This window comes from Lotus japonicus, chromosome 1 (assembly GCF_012489685.1).
Source record: "Lotus japonicus ecotype B-129 chromosome 1, LjGifu_v1.2".
Taxonomy (NCBI): domain Eukaryota; kingdom Viridiplantae; phylum Streptophyta; class Magnoliopsida; order Fabales; family Fabaceae; genus Lotus; species Lotus japonicus.
Window position 1 is genome coordinate 131335272 of NC_080041.1, and position 15417 is coordinate 131350688.

The 15417-nt window shown below is 35.2% G+C and overlaps 3 protein-coding genes across 4 annotated transcripts; all 3 read left to right on the plus strand.

Annotated features, from left to right (window-relative positions):
- The first annotated feature begins 304 nt into the window (after positions 1 to 304).
- On the plus strand, positions 305 to 7368 carry LOC130730828 (ubiquitin carboxyl-terminal hydrolase 8-like). The gene is made up of 13 exons (XM_057582949.1): positions 305 to 611; positions 843 to 1061; positions 2178 to 2301; positions 2452 to 2511; positions 2595 to 2690; positions 2903 to 3250; positions 3358 to 3498; positions 3653 to 3823; positions 4369 to 4626; positions 4756 to 4910; positions 5364 to 5921; positions 6126 to 6399; positions 6918 to 7368. The coding sequence occupies exons 1-13, from the start codon at positions 331 to 333 to the stop codon at positions 7023 to 7025; spliced, it is 2793 nt and encodes a 930-aa protein (XP_057438932.1). The 5' UTR covers positions 305 to 330; the 3' UTR covers positions 7026 to 7368.
- A 2929-nt stretch (positions 7369 to 10297) lies between these two features.
- LOC130730829 (F-box/kelch-repeat protein At3g23880-like) lies at positions 10298 to 12208 on the plus strand. The gene is made up of 3 exons (XM_057582950.1): positions 10298 to 10316; positions 10502 to 10599; positions 11001 to 12208. The coding sequence occupies exon 3, from the start codon at positions 11002 to 11004 to the stop codon at positions 12037 to 12039; it is 1038 nt and encodes a 345-aa protein (XP_057438933.1). The 5' UTR covers positions 10298 to 10316; positions 10502 to 10599; position 11001; the 3' UTR covers positions 12040 to 12208.
- Positions 12209 to 12803: 595 nt separating this feature from the next.
- Positions 12804 to 14445, plus strand: LOC130730830 (dihydroneopterin aldolase 1-like). Of its 2 annotated transcripts, none has more exons than XM_057582951.1 (3): positions 12804 to 12938; positions 13047 to 13251; positions 14047 to 14445. In XM_057582951.1, exons 1-3 carry the CDS (start codon positions 12812 to 12814, stop codon positions 14246 to 14248), a joined length of 534 nt encoding a protein of 177 aa, XP_057438934.1. In that variant the 5' UTR covers positions 12804 to 12811; the 3' UTR covers positions 14249 to 14445. The 2 variants fall into 2 exon arrangements, with proteins under 2 accessions (XP_057438934.1, XP_057438935.1); XM_057582952.1 differs by having other exon boundaries at positions 12824 to 12938; positions 13033 to 13251.
- Positions 14446 to 15417: the final 972 nt, after the last annotated feature.

Sequence of the window (15417 nt, forward strand, 5' to 3'; positions counted from 1 at the left end):
CTTATAGTCCATATTTACTTATACTTAAAAACACATATGTTCCTTTAAATTTAAACACTTAATCTACTAAAACTTTTGATCAAATGTTAAATTTTATCAAATTGATATTCTCATCAAAGTGGAGTAATTTGATAAGATAAACTTTATCTCAGCTCAAAAGTAAATATCTAAAATCTTAAAGATAACTAAAATCATGTTAACTTTAATAAATTTAATTTTGAGGGTCGATATTTGTTTGAAGTTTGAACACAAGGGCAAATTTTGTGCTTTTTAAAACGTGATAGATTGGGGAAGTTAAAGGGACTATGAATCTATGAGGTACTATATGATATGACCCGATTATCCGAAAAGCTCCGTTTATCTTCCTTGCTCCTGAAACCGACCCGTTTTCTCGCTCTAGTTTCTCTCTCTACTCTCTTCCGTCTCTGCAAGTCCCTCGCTCGCTTCCTACTCTCCCAAACCCTACCTTTCTTCTCCATGGACAGCCTCTTCTCCAGTAACTCCGACTACTTCTCCGACGACTTCGATTCCTCCTACTCCCACCGTCGCTTCTTCCGTGACGATGACCGTGATTCCGTCGCCGACGAGAGGGTCTACCTACTCCCCTACAAGTAACTAAACTACTACTCACGATTTCATTCCCATTCATGTAAAATCAATGTTGTTTTTCATTCAGATTATCATTGCATGGTGCGATTTTCAAATTTCAAGCTAGGTTTTGTCATTCATTCTTGTTCAACAAACAATTGGAATCCACGATTTGTTACTTGCATTGGAATGGATTTTGGTGTTTTTTTTGTTGCGAAATTGATTTCGGGTTTTTGTTTTTTGTTGGAGTGAAGGTGGTGGGAGGAAGTTGAAGGTGAAGCTGATGATGGTGGAGGAGGTGTTCTGTACACGGTGTCGTCTAGTGCTGATTCTGACTCTGAGATTTTGCTCGAACTGACTCTCGAAGAGAGCGGCGAAGAGAGCCACGAGAAGATTAAGAATCTGGAGGTAGAGTTTTCCGGCCGTCAGTATGCATTGGTCCCGGAAGGAATGTGGTTGCGTGCTCTCAAACGGTGAGTGACGAATTGCTTTTTCCCTCGCATCTCTTTTTTCCATTTTTCAAGAGGATGTAGTTGTAACTTGTAGGTACTGTTTTATTGAAATTTAAGCAGAATTTCCAATTTTGAGGTCCTTTTAGGGCTTAGCAGTTCAGGAGGCGTTGAGTTATAATTATGGTTATCTTGTGTATGTGTTACATGTGGTCTGTCTCGCTTTTACAAGGAGCAATAATTGACCTGGTGCCCACTTTTAGGCATGTACTTGAGCTGCATTTCTGTGATTTCCTGGTGCCTTCGCAAAATGCATTATTTTTGAATGACATGTGTCAGAATTATGCAGCAAGATGATTTCTATATCGTGTCAGCAAGTATCGACCTTGACCTTGTCTGGTCGAACGGCACCAGGTTGTCTTCCAATAGGTGTGCTGGCATGTTCCTATCGCAGTTGCAGCCCTAGGATGCAGATCTATAGGACCCAAAAATGTGTCTCCAGGCTGTGTCTTCCCTATTATGTTTCACTAGAGAGATCCTTGAAACTGCATTAGGTAGGGCATGCCCAACACAAGGTCAGTGATAGGAGCCACACTAGTCCTTTTGGAGTGATGGAGAACTAACATTGTATGAATTGGTTGGCGGTGCTAATGAATATTCCTCCAATTACCAATACCTCCTGTGGTCATGTGGGTTATTAAAATATGATGTTAATAAAACTGGTTTGAGGGAGAACAGAGTGCAGTAAATAACGCATGGAACAGTGTGCATACCCTTCTTTAGCACCAAAGTTATATGAAATTCGTCAGCAATCAGGTTTACTTACCACGGCGACTGCATGCAAAATTTCTTTTACCCTTCTCAGCTTCTTCTCCTTCTTGTCTGTCTAACTGAGATAATACTCATCTTCTTTATGATTCCATGTGCATATTATAAAAAATTAACATTGATTTTTTTTTGCTTTTTACACGGGCATAATACTTTTAGAATGGTGGTGAATGATATCATGAGACGTCTACGGGTAGAAGATCTTATTCTGTATTTGTTTCCATTTTCAAGTTGGAAAATACATCTGAATGGTTCTTACAAGCACATATAAAATTCAGAAGTGGAAATTGATCCATGTTACTACTTTTGTAGGTATAATGATTTTAATAATGCAGTAAATTCAGAAGAGGACTGTTTGCTGGATTTGTTCCCCTTGCAAGTTAGGATATCGGTTTCAGGGGAAACCAGTTCACTGGTAGCAACGATAAGCCAAAAGGTTGAGTTAATGCTTTGCTTATTTGGTTTTTCTTGATGGTCTTTGGCCAGTGTTAATGATTTTCCTTGAAAAGAGCCTGGAATCTATTTTCTATTTTATTTAAAGTAGTTTTGCACAATCAGTTGTTTATAGTAAGTGGCGTGATTTCAGGAAAACATGGTTGAATTCTACAAGAAAGCTTGTGGCATTTTCAATCCCGCGTATAACCCAGTGAGTAAGCTAGCAATTAATCTTCTTCATAGGTTGTCTATGTGCCCTTGGTTATTTATTATTCTGTGTTATTGGTGATGCAGGTGCATATTTGGGACTTTTCAGGGCAGACGACCCAGTTATTTATGAATGACAAAGTTAGGTTGCCAAATGATTCTCACGGTCAACCTGGAAAAGAGGTAGTTGCTGATTCTTCTTTTTCGGTGTTCTTTTTATATAATTTTGCTGCAGAAATTGAGTTTGTTGTGGTCCAGCAAGGAACTAGTTGTTTATTTTCCTGATAGTCTTGAATTTTAGACATCTGTTTTCAAGATCTATTGTTAGTTTTGAAAACATGAAATTTAGATATTCGGTCTTTTTATAGCGGTTGGACTGCTACATGTCTAAGCAGGTTCTTCTGGAGTTACAAGTTCATGGATTTTCAGATTCAGTGATGGGTAATGGGAGAGATGAGATGATTTCAGATAGGTCTCAGATGGAATGTTCTTCTAGCAGTAGCTCTGTTGTGATGAATGGAAGCACTGGCAAAGTGATTCCTTATGTAGCAACATCCAACTATTCTCAAGGCTGTAGCTATAGAGCAGTTCGAACTTTGGGCTTGACAGGGCTACAAAATCTTGGAAATACCTGTTTTATGAATAGTGCCATTCAGTGTCTGGCTCATACCCCTAAGCTTGTTGATTTTTTCCTCGGAGATTACCGTAAAGAGATAAATTATGAAAATCCCCTGGGAATGAATGTATGCTATTTATATTTTCTTTTTCTTTTTTTGTTATTTGTATTGTAAGCAGGTTTCTATTTAGTGTTGCTTACTTTATATTATCTCTTTCTCTAAATATTTTTCAGGGAGAACTTGCTCTAGCTTTTGGAGATCTGCTTAGAAAGCTGTGGGTTCCTGGACAAAGGCCTGTTGCACCACGAATATTTAAGATGAAACTGGCTAATTTTGCCCCTCAGTTTAGTGGTTATAGCCAGCATGACTCTCAAGTTAATACCTTCATCTAACTCTCTCTCTCACTCTCAATAAATACAGCAACAACAATTGTATTTTCCTCGTGCATATCTTAGCATTGATGAATTTTCCATTGTTGTGACATGAGATGAAATAACTTTATAAAATATTGAAGCTTTTGGCATGCAGGAACTTCTTGCCTTTTTGTTGGATGGACTGCATGAAGACCTTAATCGTGTAAAACGGAAGCCATATCATGAAGTTAAGGATGCAGATGGCCGTCCAGATGAAGAAGTTGCAGAAGAGTATTGGCGAAATCACCTTGCTCGCAACGATTCCATTATAGTTGATTTGTGCCAAGTGAGTCTAGTAATTTTGTTCCCTTTTGTGAGAATCTCTCACTCATTTAGTAATCAGTGATGGATATAAGTTTTTTATGTAAATAATAAAGTGTATACCTCTGATTTTAATTTGTTTGTGTCAGACTGCTATTATAAGAAGGACAGTTTGGTGTAGTGGAAAAAGTAGTTCTCATGTAGAACTGACTACTAGCTGCCACTGAGCTCACTTTTTATATGGTTAAACCACATTTGATGTGAGGTTTTATAAAATTATTTTAGTTTTTTCTTAGGCAGTTTTAAAAACTGGTCCACCTATGAACCATGTTTTTACAACTAACATTCAGCTCATGTTATTTACAATGTGGTCCCTTCTTATGTAATAAAACTAATTTGCAAAGAAGCCCTTTTAACTTGTGAACCATGTTTTTCTTGTGGTCCACAAAAGACAAAGCCTTTTTGTAAAGAAAAAAATGGTTATTTGGAATCAAAACTTTTCTACATTTCCTCTAATTTAATATTTCACACTTTGAAATTAAACTTCTATTTGGTTCCATTATCTTGTAGGGTCAATTCCGCTCAACACTGGTTTGCCCTACTTGCAAGAAGGTTTCTATCACATTTGACCCATTTATGTATCTATCCCTGCCTTTACCTTCTACAACGATGCGGACCATGACTGTAACTGTCATGAGCACTGATGGGATTCAACTGCCTTCTAGAATTACTGTAACGGTGCCTGAATATGGTACAATAGAAGATCTTGTTGGAGCCGTAAGTGCTTCTTGTTCTCCGAGAGATGATGAAATCCTCTTGTTGGCTGAGGTATCCTACAAAAGTTACACGTTTAGTAGAATAGTATTGCACATTATCACTGATTATTGATTAAATAAAACATCATGTGAGATATTTTAAACATTAATTTGAAGTCTGACGTTATGGAGCTATCAACAGGTATACAAGAATAAGATTTTTCGAATATTTGATCCGCCATCTGAAAAATTAACCGAAATCAGAGATCAAGACAAACTTGTTGCTTACCGATTGAAGAAGTATAATGACGCTAGTACCTTGGTTATTTTCATGCATGCGAAACGTTTGGTGGAAGAGTAAGTTTTTCTATCCCTTTATTCTAATTCTTTTCCTTTTACAGACTTGAGTAATATCAGTTTGTTTGTACAGTATCCTTCTTTGTATGTTTGTCACATATAATTCTTGTATAACCCTGGACCTGAATTAAACACTCTCCCAGCAGACATGGCGTGATCTCAACTGTCGGGAGTATGTGCTCCTTCCTAGTGTATCTAATTTCACATTTTTCACCTCCCGAAGATATGAACCTAAGAATGCTAATATGAATTATTTATAACTCTTGAGTATAAAATAGATACAATTGTTCGGGTTTTCTACCATAGTTGTTATTTATGAACTTCGTTCATATAAAGCAATTTTTTGTGCCAATTTAGAAATGCGTGCACTAGGTAAATGCATTTGTTTCTCTATTCGGTGACGTTGTTGCTCTTATTTGATGTACTAATTTTTTTTTGTATTTTGTATTACAGTTATGTGAATGGGAGGTTTGAAAATGTACTGGTTGGTATTCCAGTTGTGACAAGGTTGTCCAGTATTTCTTATGGACATGATGTTCATAGGGAGTTTCTGAAGTTAATCAATCCATTTATGATGCAAAACACTGAAGATATGACAGATGAGTACGACCAGGATGATGATGTTATTGAAAAAGTACATACTGATGATGAATTGGGTGATCCTACTGGCTCTGCAGCATTAGGAAGTGATGTAGTCTCAAGCAGTGGAGCAGAAGATGATTTGATACATTCAAGTACTGACTTCGAATTCTACTTTGCTTCTGAGTCAGGAATAGAAGATAAGATGACACTGAGCGATCCATTACCAGACACATTGTCCCCCAAAGGGCTTGTGGTAGTTGTTTTCTGGTCGGATGATATGCTTAAAAAGTATGATAAAAATCTGCTGGGCTCATTGCCTGATGTGTTCAAGCCCCAGCTATTCACCAAGAGAACACAGGAATCAATTTCTATTTACAAGTGCCTTGAAGCCTTCTTGAAAGAGGAACCTCTTGGACCAGAAGATATGTGGTTAGTAGATATAACATATGTCAAGTCTGTTATTTTACCTTTGAATATTTTCATGTTCTGAGAACCTTATATCTTCAATAGAATTTATTTATCATCATAATTTATTTGTTCGTCATGAATCAAGTTCATTCTCTCTTATGTACCAAAAGCTCAGATGTATATCAGTCTTTTTGATGGTTGATATTGTAATTTGGTGTACAAAAGGTACTGTCCTTCCTGCAAGAAACCTCAGCAAGCAACTAAAAAGTTAGACCTTTGGAGATTGCCTGAAATCGTTGTTATTCATTTGAAGAGATTCTCATACAGCCGATACTTCAAGAACAAGCTGGATACATTTGTTGACTTCCCAGTTAATGATCTGGACTTCTCAGCTTATGTTGCTCACATGAATTATCAGTCTTCCAATCGCTATGTGTTGTATGCAATTAGTTGTCACTATGGAGGGTTGGGAGGTGGTCATTATACAGCATTTGTCCGTGTAAGTACCTCATAGTTGTCAATGTCTCTTATTCTGTTAAAACTTTAGAATTATTCTTCTGTCCATTTTTTTATAGGGCATTGTTTACCCAAAGAAAAATGTATTCCACTAGCTATTACAAATACTTATTTCTCTCTTTGGGCAAAGAGTGGTAAAGAATGTTGTGACAAGTGAGTGAAAATAAGAGTTTTGGCAGACTACCTGAATGAGTAAGATATGTTTCTGTGGTTATGTAAAACAATTTGGAGGATGTTAGAGCACATAAGGAGGTGGGTGTTTTTTGTTTAGTATTATTACCTTCCTCGGGTATGTATATATTTTCAACTTGATCACCAAATCCATTTGGTTTTGAATTTTCAAAATGATTACTAAATACTAATCCTTAACCTTCCAAGACCCTCCTCCCTCGAAATTAATTTCTTGATACATCAATGTTTCTCAATACTTAGTTTATTCTGTACATATATTCATATATTCATTCTAAGTATGCTTATCCAACTGTTTTTATTTCCGTGCAGTATGGCCATGAGAAATGGTACGAGTTTGATGACACCAGGGTTGCCCCTGCTAATGAGGACGAGATTAAGACTTCTGCTGCTTATGTTCTTTTTTACAGGAAAGTTTAGATGAAAACTTTAGAAGTGTGCAATTAGTGTTGAGGCTTTTTAGACTTTTTGCATATACAATTGTCTGGCTTCCTCAAAATTGCAGCTGAACCGATACTGGTTAAGTTTTACTGAGAGTAGTGAAGAGAAAAAGAAAAGGATTTGATATTTTGTACAGCTTTTAGAAGCTAAAAGGGGTAGATCTTAAATTTTTAAAGCTGGAGGGTAGATTATTACAGCTGTTGTGCGACATGTATATATATTTATGCAACATGAAAACATTTAACCCATTTTTTGCAGATGTAGCTTTGGTTCTTTTTCAGCCGTGATTATATAATGGGAAATTACTGTTTTTTTGTCTCTAGTTCATCGCATTCTTAGTGTTTTTCCATTTGACCAATTTTTACGGTTAGAGTGAGTATACTTCTTGGCATGTGAGTGTAGAGTGAACCCTACTCTCTCTATGATGTTTATCTACAAGATGCTCTCTTCCCTTAATGGAAAGTGAGTTTCAAACGCTTCATGAGAGTGAAATTCTAATATGTCAAAATTGTTGAAATTCAAATTAATTTTAGGTTTAATTGTTTATTTTTTTCGTTGAACTATGGTGAATTATTGGTTTTGTGCCTTAAATTGAATTTTCATTGGAATACATCTCTTAACTTGTTGGTGTGTGGTTTTAGTCCTTTCATCGATTTAACTGATGACTTAGCATTGTGACATGTATGTTTTTATGATGTGTAATTTTTTAATTATTTTACATGCTTCTCCGAATGAGGACACTTGTCTTGAGCTTGAATGCCTCGACAACGACGTTGTGCAACATGAAGAGGGACTTGAGGGTTCATCGTTGTCGATCAACACCATCATAGTTGACGTGTGTCATTGCTCCTCACTCCTCCTCGTGTTCAATAAGATTGGAAGTTGTTGCCGCCATCGTCTACGCCATCAGTCCTTTCTTCCCCTCCTCGTCTTCAACAAGATTGAGGGCGGTGGTTCCGACTTTGAAAGGGTTGTTGGGTTTTTCTGTAATTGATGAATTTTTTGGTATGATTTTTTTTTATATTTTGGTCCCTCTAATATACCACGTGAATATAACATTTTGAAAAACCTACATGCAGACAACCCTCTGCTATCAACCAAACTAGCGTTTTTATCCCGTGCGTTACACGGTGAATATTGATCTCATTATTTAGGCACGTAATAATGAATTGACGATTGCAAAAATGAGTATTCAACCAAGCAAAATAACAACGAGTATCACACAACTTGCAAAATTTGAAAAAAACTTCATATATTTAATCATAAATATTTTGTCAAAAACATTTTTAAGATTGTGAAAAACATACTTAAATTAGATGAAAAATTGTTACCAAAAGTTGCAAAAGTGGTAAGAGCTATGAGACATAAGGGTCGAAGGGTAATAAAGAGTTAGCAAAAATTATTAGTGTTTACATGAATTATTTTTTATGTAAAATGTTTTTTCCCGTGGAAGTTTTTTATAGGATGTGTGTATACATATACATGTATTAATTAGTTCAAGTACATAGTTCGTACAGTATAGTACATACAACCGTATTTCTAAAAAACGTTTTATACAAACATATAATCAGCTTTATTTTTTAATTTTCCACACACGCAAATTATGTTTAATTATTTTGACTTTTTCGAAAATTAATGACTTTGTAATTAGGGAAATTAAACTTACTTGGATTAATTATTTTAGAAACATTAATCACCTTAATTATTGCTTTAAAATTAGAAATCATTAATTATAAATAAAGTTAATAACGTAATTTTGGCTCATAATTAATTACATGACTATTTGAATTTTTGGCCTAGTATTGATGTGTAATAAAATAATTTTAATTCAATTCAATTAAATTTATGTTAAATAAGGAAACAACCTTTTCTGTTTTTTAAATAGTAATTAGTATTAAATGTTATATTATGATTTTTTTAAATATGTCAACGAATTAAATGTTTAAAATTGTCAATGATACATAATTAAATTAAGTGATGGTAATCAATGGTTATAATTAAACTGTTTAGAATTAATCAATGAAATTCGAAAAAGAATTTTCTTAAACAAATTGTCATTGCATTAAAATGTAAAAAATTCTTTCAAATGTGATTTAAAAAAAACGGATATACCATTTATTTTAAAAATTAATTGCATCATATATTTTATAAAAGAATCTGGCCATGATTCCATCATTTATTCGTTCAAAATTAAAAAAGCCAAGCATATATTGCCCGCATGGAATTGTGGAAATTTGATTGAAAAAACCTGGGATTTTCAAATATGATTAAAAAAATGTCAAGCAGCAAAACGTGGAATCACAGGTGAAAAAGTCAAGCATTTAACATTCGATATTTGATTGCCAAAATAATAGTAACGTTGTGGTTGCATTTAATACTAATTTTCCAATTCTGAATGTTTTTTTGTGTTTCTTGTGCAAATATGGTCCTTTTAATTGATTTATGGTTGTGGGCTTTTGGTGGGCTGTGCATGAATTGTATTTGTGAGAGTCCATTTAATATGTGCTAATTTATTAGATGACAAATTAAAGGAAAATGAATTTGTATAATTAAAAATAATTAAATAGGTGTATTAATGTGTGTATTTAATGTGCGAAAGTCTCTCAGGCTGTGACACTTGTCAGCCAGAGAGATGAGTGTGAGGAAAGTCATTTTTAGAATGTGATGTGTTATAATGTTGTAGTTAACGATTTTCTTTTATAAAATATATAGATGAGTCATTCATATACGTCAACAAGTTAAGATATAAAAGTTAATGAAATATTAATAATGAAACACGCAAACACCTCTTTAAAAACTAAAAAAGACATCCTATGCTATAAATTGATGAAAAATTAACAGTGAGACTAAAACCAATGACCAATATTTTTTTTAACCCTTCATTTTAGATTTTGGGGCTTAACTTTATTTTAAAATTCAACCATTACACTAATTTATTTTAAACTTTTATTTTTGAGTCAATTTATAATTTTTTTTGAACGTATAGTTAATTCATATTATTATTTAGGTGCTCATGGTGGACACTTACAAAAATGGTACACGGAGGACCAATGCCTTAAAATTGTTGAATATAAAAATCTTGGAATAGTCTTAAAATAGGTGGATTGGGGGTAAAAGCGTCATATCCTCTCTCCCTAACTCAATTATTCTCAAACTTTCCTCTATCAGTGAAAATTGTTTTTCTGTTAATGTGGGGTTGCATATGTTGCTGTTGCTGTATCAAAGGATGAACAGTGACGTCGTCGAAGGTCAAGGATGACGGCGGCGGAGGTGATGGTGGTTGTTGGTGGCTGCCATAGGGTGTTGGGGATGGGGGAGGGAAATTACTGAAGAGGCCCTTGGTCCACCATGATCCATTTTTGATTTTTCTAAGTGTCGACCACCGTTTTCGACGTGCTAGTTTTGTCATCATTATACTATTTATTCTTATCTTTTGATCTTTATTATTGTTTCAGTGTTTCGATTCCCCTACTGGTCTTCCGCCGCCGTATGCGACCACCGCCGGAAGCCGTGTGCGACGCCTGTGTCGGCTGTTCGAGTGACTCCCGTCGAGGTAAAGCGAACTCACACACTCCAATCTCCATTAATAGTAGTAATCATAATCATTAATACACACACTTTGTCACAAACTGAAACAAATTTATCATTCAATATTTTGACTCTCAAATCATTATTGATTTTTTAATATACTTGCCTGCATGTTGTCTGTAATCTACTACTGTGGTGGTGACTGGTGATAATGATTATAATTTTTTGATTGAATTCATGGTGATACATAACACAGATCACAATTAATCTTAATCATCATGATCAGATTTCTAAGTTGTGATATCATTTGGATACGGGTTAAAGAGCACAGAGCACTTACTCGAAAGTCTTCTTTGATCCGCATCCAAACATATTCTATTTCACTTTTTGTTTCTAAAATCCCATTATTTTGTCAATTTTCTCTAGCATGAAGACTGATAAACAACATCTGCCTCAAGATTTGATAACTGAAATCCTGTTGAGGTTGCCGGTGAAGTCTCTTGTACGCTTCAAGGCTGTGTGCAAGTTTTGGCGGTCTCTGATATCCGATCCCCACTTTGCAAGAACACATTTTGAACTTGCTGCCCCGAGATTTGTGTTCAATACCTTTCATGGTATTCGAACCATGGACTTAGATGGACCGCTTAGCTCTAATCCTCTTTCTGGGGCAATAAATATTGACTTTTTGCCTACAAGTATTGTTATTGTAGGTTCATGTAGAGGCTTTCTGCTGTTGTTGGACAGTATTGGAAGCCTCTACCTGTGGAATCCAGCCACACGCGTCTACAAACCAATACCTTCACCTACTTACAATGTTTTTTCTTGTCTATATGGTTTTGGGTATGATTCATCAAAAGATGATTACTTGGTGGTTCTAGTGTATCAACCAAAATCCTCACCTCGATTACATGTGCAGTTCTTCTCATTGAGAGATAATATGTGGAAATATGTTGGGGGTGGTAGTGGTACCGATTTGCCTAGCTTGAACCTCTCCTGTAATGTCAATGTCAAAGCTGGGTTGCTCTTCAACGAGACCATTCACTGGTTGGCTTATGATCATGATAGATTACTGAATGTTATTATTGCCTTTGATTTAACGGAGAAGAGACTTCTAGAGATTCCCCAACCAGATGATCTTGCTTGTGACCTTTCATATTGTAATTTGTGGGTGCACGGAAGATTTTTGAGTCTATCGGTTAGCAGGTTTTATACAATTGAAATATGGGTTATGGAAAAATACAAAGTACACTCTTCTTGGACCAAGACCATTGTTCTCTCTTTGAGTCACATTTTCCCTGTATGCTCTACAAAAAGTGGGAATATTGTTATGGATGATGCAACAAATCTGCTGAAGTTTACTGATAAAGGAGAATACCTAGAGCATTGCGCGTATCCTGGTCTTCTAGAATCCCAGGTGCCCATGTATACAGAGTCTATCCTTTCACTCCCCGGTGTTAGTGAGTAACAAATGAGAATGATATCATTTGTGTTGTAAATCTTGTGACATTTTGATGTGTTGAACTATGAGAATGATATAATTTGTGTTGTAAATCTTGTGATATTATGATGTATTGAACTATGAGAAGTGATATAGGACAGAATAATGAAAATGCTTTGAAACAGAATTAGACTCATGTTATTTGTTCTCCTTTGACTACTTCGTTGTTATTTCCTTTGTTCTTTTTATTGCGTGTAGTCCAGATGTTCACCGTGATGTTTTTTTTTTTGAAAGTCACCATGATGTTAATAGTGTGTTAATGTTAGTAAAATATCGAACCACACCAGGTCCTTTAGTTTTTTTCTTTTGGAGATAGTCGTGAATAAATAAAATATATATTATTTCATTTATATATATATTATTTATAGTATCAAATTTATTTGTAAAATAAGGAGTTCTCCAATAGATTTATTTTTAATTCAATTTATACTACTTTTTTTTCATACATCAGAAGGATAAATTCACAGTCTAGGGATTATGCCTGGAACTTTCCCTCTCAAAACCATATGTCATGAGCTCTTATCATTTCAGCTATCATTCAGAGACATTGGTTAGCAATTTTAAAATTAAATTTGCTTATCAATTTCTTATCCGGCTAAAATATTACTACAGAAAAGGAAAAAAAATGGAGTGGGAAATGAGAAAAAGCATAAAAAATGTATGGAGTGGGCTATATTGGTAATGAGAAGCCACCTAGGGTAAGATAATAGTATAATTATATTTGGTTAATTCTATTTCTATGTTGGGCCGCCGCCACAAAGCCCAAAAGCCACGCACGCTACAAAAAGAAAAAAGACATTCTCCAACAGCATATTCGACAGTGGTGTGTGGCGACTGGCGACGCTGCATCAATCCTCGTATCGCCGGTGAGTTCCATTCAACTCGTCATGTCAGTGTTTTTGTTTAATTTCTACAGATTGTAGTCTCGCTTGTTCGTGCAATTGAGATTGCTGCAATTAGCAATTTGATTTCAGTGGAAATGGAGTCTGATAGTGCACTGATTTTTGGAGACAAACTCATTCTGAGGGGATTGACGTTTCATGGTTTTCATGGAGTGAAGCCTGAAGAAAGAACGCTGGGCCAGAAGTTTCTGGTTGATATTGATGCTTGGATGGATCTCAAGGCTGCTTGCAACTCTGATCACTTGTCTGATACTCTTAGTTATACTGAAATCTATGAGTGAGTCACCGTCAAATTCTGCATTTCATTGTTCTCTTTTCATATAGTTTCACTGCATCTGAATACGTGTCTTGCATTGGTTCGTAGTATCAGAGTCCCAATGATCAAGTTCGTCTATAATTCGATCCTTATTTCCCGTTTATTCTAATAAAAATGTTCGAACTGTTGGTTCATAGTATTAGAGTCCTAGTGGTCAAGTTGTCTAGGATTCGATCCTTATTTTCCGTTTATTCTAATAAAAATGTTGGAATTGTTGGTTCATGGTATCAGAGTCTCATTGATCAAGTTGTCTAGGATTTGATCCTTATTTCCCGTTTATTCTAATAAAAATGTTGGAATTGTTGGTTTATAGTATCAGAGTCTCAATGATCAAGTTCTCTTGATTTCGATCCTTATTTTCTCATTATTCTAATAAAAACGTTGAACTTCAGCATAAGCTAAGCGGATATGTGCATTGATATGATTCAAGTCCAATAGCCTCTCACATGTGAGAAATATAATGTAACTGTTCATTCGTGTGCATTGGGGCAGTTGATTCATGATATGATAGTAGAGCCTCAATGATCAAGTGGTTTAGAGTTTGATTCTTATTGTCTTTATTATTCTAATAAAAATAGTTGAATTTCAGCACAAGGCCACCCTTTAATCCCAATAGGCTCTTGTGTGGGGTGCTGTATTAGAAATATAATATGAAACTATTCATGTGTCTGTTCACCCAACAAGTTTTTAGGATTGTTGGTTCATGACTGTTTAGTGGCTGTAATCTAATTAACATATGAAGAATTGGTGATGCAGTGTAGCTAAGGAAGTTCTTGAAGGGCCTCCTCAGAACCTTCTGGAGTCTGTGGCCCAAAAAATTGCAATAACTACTCTGACAAATCATTACCAGATATCTGCTGTTCGTGTGAAGCTTGGAAAGCCTCATATTTCAGTTCGGGGTCCAGTTGATTACATAGGCGTAGAGATTCTTAGGCGCAGAAGTGATTTGCCAGAGTAGAACTTTCATATTTACTACTGCTGGCTACTGCAGGTTTTTATATCTTCAGTTCTATTTGATACAAATGTAACAACATTATTCTCTCTCACTACACTACCGGTCTATTCTCTCTCTTATCTTGCTTATAAAATTAAAAGATGAAAGTTAGGCATGCCATATATAAACTTCACAACTAATTTGCACTTTCCAAAACAAAACTTTGCAGTCAGACACTGTTATTTTTAAGTTGCCAAAGAGTGTCTGAGTAACGTTGCTATGTAACTATCACTACTCAATTTTAAATTGTTCATTTGTAATTCTTTTTTCCTCAGTGCCATTTTCTTGGAAGTCTCTAATGAAAACCACTTTCTCATTTCCCCTTTGCTAATAGGCATATAAGGTTTGTTCATTTCATAATTTTGAATCAAATGACATGCAATGCCTGTAACTTTGACATCTAATCTTCTTTGACACCAAAGGTTCATCAATCATGTTGACAAAAATTTACCGGTCAACATGTATGAGTGATTTATGCGAAGAAAGTGTGATTCTGAAAGGTTTCAACGTGAAATTAAATATGCTATCAATGGCAGTAGCTTTCTCATATCAGCTTCGGATGCTAGAAACATTCTTGCTCTATTCTCATCTTCCAAAAAGTCAAAGGCATCCGGCATTGTATTGTCTTTCTTCCATATCTGTTATATATAGCCTGAGGTAATGCTGATTTTACAGAAAAACGATCCTCTTTTATTCATTTTACTTAGTGATGCAAATGCAACTGCCATTTATTTCAGAGTATTTGTCAATTGCCATCCTCTAATTGTAACTTATTCAAGGTATGAAGTAGATTAGGCTGAAATGTTATTTTGATCACTAGAAACCTTCAAAGTAAGGCTTAAGCAGAGGATGAGTTTATCTGGTATACTTTTTTTCACCTACCATGTGAAATGTTCCTTTATCTGCATTATTGTGCATCTGAGAGTAATGGGTAGGTTTTCTTCTAACCATTCATGTGTAATCTTCTTATACTTGCAACTAGGGCCAACTGATATTCCCTTTTCAAGATTTGACTTGCGACCCTCAATTTCTTATCCTCATTTTTTTAAAATGCCATTTGTAATTTTCCAATTAGTTGTGCTAAAAAACGATATGTTTGTGTAATTACTCTCCTAAACAAAGTCGCAATAACG

What these genes read in the sequence shown, in the direction of transcription:
- LOC130730828 (XM_057582949.1), top strand. Translation starts at nt 331, where the DNA reads ATGACCCGATTATCCGAAAAGCTCCGTTTATCTTCCTTGCTCCTGAAA. An exon ending in GTCTACCTACTCCCCTACAA is followed by an intron (nt 612 to 842) that starts GTAACTAAACTA and finishes GTTGGAGTGAAG; the next exon opens with GTGGTGGGAGGAAGTTGAAG. An exon ending in TGGTTGCGTGCTCTCAAACG is followed by an intron (nt 1,062 to 2,177) that starts GTGAGTGACGAA and finishes CTACTTTTGTAG; the next exon opens with GTATAATGATTTTAATAATG.
- LOC130730829 (XM_057582950.1), top strand. Translation starts at nt 11,002, where the DNA reads ATGAAGACTGATAAACAACATCTGCCTCAAGATTTGATAACTGAAATC.
- LOC130730830 (XM_057582951.1), top strand. Translation starts at nt 12,812, where the DNA reads ATGTTGGGCCGCCGCCACAAAGCCCAAAAGCCACGCACGCTACAAAAA. An exon ending in CATCAATCCTCGTATCGCCG is followed by an intron (nt 12,939 to 13,046) that starts GTGAGTTCCATT and finishes ATTTGATTTCAG; the next exon opens with TGGAAATGGAGTCTGATAGT. An exon ending in AGTTATACTGAAATCTATGA is followed by an intron (nt 13,252 to 14,046) that starts GTGAGTCACCGT and finishes TTGGTGATGCAG; the next exon opens with TGTAGCTAAGGAAGTTCTTG.